The sequence below is a fragment of the Octopus bimaculoides genome, chromosome 10, assembly GCF_001194135.2.
Source record: "Octopus bimaculoides isolate UCB-OBI-ISO-001 chromosome 10, ASM119413v2, whole genome shotgun sequence".
NCBI lineage: Eukaryota > Metazoa > Mollusca > Cephalopoda > Octopoda > Octopodidae > Octopus > Octopus bimaculoides.
The window spans coordinates 93,598,571-93,601,557 of NC_068990.1; the positions used below are offsets into that span (position 1 = coordinate 93,598,571).

Genomic DNA, 2,987 nt, shown 5'->3' on the forward strand with positions numbered 1-2,987 from the left:
CTCTAAAACCGGACAATTAGAAGCTGTTTTATTTTCCACCGTACAATAAATATTTGTTGTTGTTGATCAGTTTGGAGTTTCTGCGTTCAGTTCTCTTCCAATTTAACATAGGAAAGTTAGGTGTATATCTAAAGATATATAACCCACTCTCCTAAAAGTCATTTAAACCGGTCAAAAAAATCGGCACACATTATATTTCAACACTCCATTTGAGTGATGAATAGATAAGTTTTATCACCGAATATGTTAGACAGTAATACTATTGTTTCTTTAAAAACAAATTTCATTGGGTGTTTTGGGAAATATGAAATTACAGTAACGTTCATGCTCTAACGGAGCTAATTTCCTCAATAACAATTTCACTTTCTGTTCGTCCGACCGTGATTTGCAATTTTGCTTTAAAAATCTCCTCGTACCTTCTGTAGTACGACGCTAAAGCTAAACTCTCCTCTGGGTTATAACTGAATTTATTTATCGAATTTGAGACGTCGTCTGGCAAAAACGAAATTATCTCATTTTTGGACTTCTTTGAATACAGTTCCAATAATTGTTGTTGTAGTTGTTGCTGTAACAGTTACTTCTGCAACTCCTGTTGCTGCTCTTGTCGTTGCTTTTGCAACTGTACTATGGAAGCTAATAGGTTTTCCATTATTTAAGAAATTGTATCCCGAACAAGTTGTTAAATAACCTACGCAAGCTTCGAAACTTTCGTCACCAGATGTTGTAACGTAGTTTGTTACATACGATAAAGAAGATAACCAGACAACAGTTAAAACAATGTAATGCACGAACAAATCTCTTTACGAACCAACGATCAATGTTCCTTGTAACTAACCAACTGACACCTTTTGACTTCGCTGTGAACTAACACGAACTTCACTCGACTCTGAACTCACTCGGATTGTTAATATTTATACTTTACTCAGACCAGTATATCTCTCACAAGGGGACGTTGTAATTCTCATCACAGCAGAGACCATATTAGCAGTGGTGGAAGGAGTTCTGAAAGTGTGGTTGCTAGAATAAGAACTGGTTAGGCAAATCTCAGAGTGCTTCTGCCTTTGGTAAGTAAGGGCCTCTCTCTCAATGTAAAAGGCAGATTTTATGATGGGTGTATGTGTACAGCTATGCTACATGGCAATGAAACATGGACTATGACTACATTACTCACTGGATGAGTAATGGCACTGTGCATGCATGACAGAGTGTAAATGATTTAAGACAAAACCTGGGTGTAAGAGGCATCAGGTGTTGTGTGCAAGAGAGAAGACTGTACTGGTTTGGTCATGTGATTTGTTATGGATGAGGACAGCTGTGTAAAGAAGTGCTGAGCTCTAATTGTGGAGGGTACATGTGGAAGGGGTGGGACAAAGTGGTAGGAAAGGATCTTTAGATGCTGGCCCTCACCGAGGAAATGACAAGGGACCAGGAGTTGTGGTGGTTTGCTGTATTTGATAAGATACATCAAGTTAAGTGAAATCACTGTCTTCCACAGATACAAGTTTTGTCATTTTGGGTGCTGGTGCCACATAAAAAGCACCTGTGCCAGTGGCACAGGAAAAGCACACAGCACACTGTTATGTGGTTGGTGTTAGGAAGGGCATTCAGCTGTAGAAACCAGGCCACAACAGATAATTAGAGTCTGAGCAGCTCCCAGCTGGCCAGCCCCAAGTCAAACCATCCAACCTATGCCAACAGGGAAAGTGGCTGTTAAATTATGACGACGACGACGACGACGACGATGATGATGATGATGATGATGACGACGACGACGACGATAACACTAGTGCAGACATGAAAAGAGACCAATAAAGTACCACACTTAGAAATACTGTAAGCCCTGGGGTCGATTTATTTTACTAAAGTCCTTCAAGGCAATGCTCCAGCATGTCCGAGTCCAGTGAGAAAAAACAAGTAAAAGATAAAATAAAATGTCAGCAATTTAATTTCTGTATGTAATTAACCAAATGAGTAATGAGGTTTATCAGATTTGATAGTCTTTTAATTTGGTTTTAATGAAATGTTTTGGACATTTATTGGATTGTTCTGAGAAAATATATAAAAAATAAACAGCAGTTGAAATGAAATGAAAAAGTATCTACAAAATCTGTCTGTAAGTTTTCTTCGGAAGCTTACATAATCTCTCTGGCTTTCCATAGTTTATAAAACTTGGAATTTGATTTTTGCAATAACTCATTAGGGATTCCTTCTTCAACAACCTGTAGGGAATAAAGGAAAATAAGGGTTTTGTAAAAGATATACACATGCATATGTGAGTGTGTGTTAGTGAATATACAGATATTTATAAATACATATGTATTTATACATACATACATATATATATACATACATATGCATAGTTCATACAAAAACATTGTTGTCTGCCTAGTATAAATACTAAGAATTACTAATGAGAGTTACACAATCTCTGAAGATTTCACAATGCAATCTGGTACTAAAATTTTTCTTATATAACTGATATTTATTTATTGTTAATGAGATACACGTAAGATGATGTAACTAAATACAATATAAACAAACTTGTTTTTCTTTTACTTTTTATGTTATCTGTAACTTATACAACTGAAAATTCCAACCAAATGAAATTTAAAGCTATGAGTTCTCCTCACAGTTTCTCTTTGAATACGAGGAATACACATAAAGTTCTAAATATTAGTTTTATGCCTTCAGATTTACATCTGAATTGCACTATATACTCTATGCTCTTGACTGGGGAAGGAAGCAAAGTAGTCTTCACTGAGGAGGAGTCAATAAACTATGAACCATTCATTCAGGCAATACCCTCACCCTTTCTTTCTGCATATCAATAATACAGAAAGAATGCATTTACATTTTATTTCACCCACAGGGAGGCTTTTAAATATTCAAATTTATAATAGTAAGTAAGGTTTATTTCTCCACAAAGTGTATAATACATTCATGTGTGTGTGTGTGTGTGAATATATATATATATATATATATATATA

General features: G+C 35.7%; 1 protein-coding gene across 1 annotated transcript in view; it reads right to left on the reverse strand.

The window, feature by feature from the left end:
• Window positions 1–1,927: 1,927 nt before the first annotated feature.
• Window positions 1,928–2,987, reverse strand: part of LOC106868465 (ATP-binding cassette sub-family C member 5) — a 74,543-nt gene continuing 73,483 nt past the window's right edge. The window contains exon 32 of the mRNA XM_052970999.1: window positions 1,928–2,219. Coding sequence (XP_052826959.1) covers window positions 2,133–2,219 — 87 coding nt within the window. The 3' untranslated portion in view covers window positions 1,928–2,132. The remainder of the gene's footprint in view (window positions 2,220–2,987) is intronic.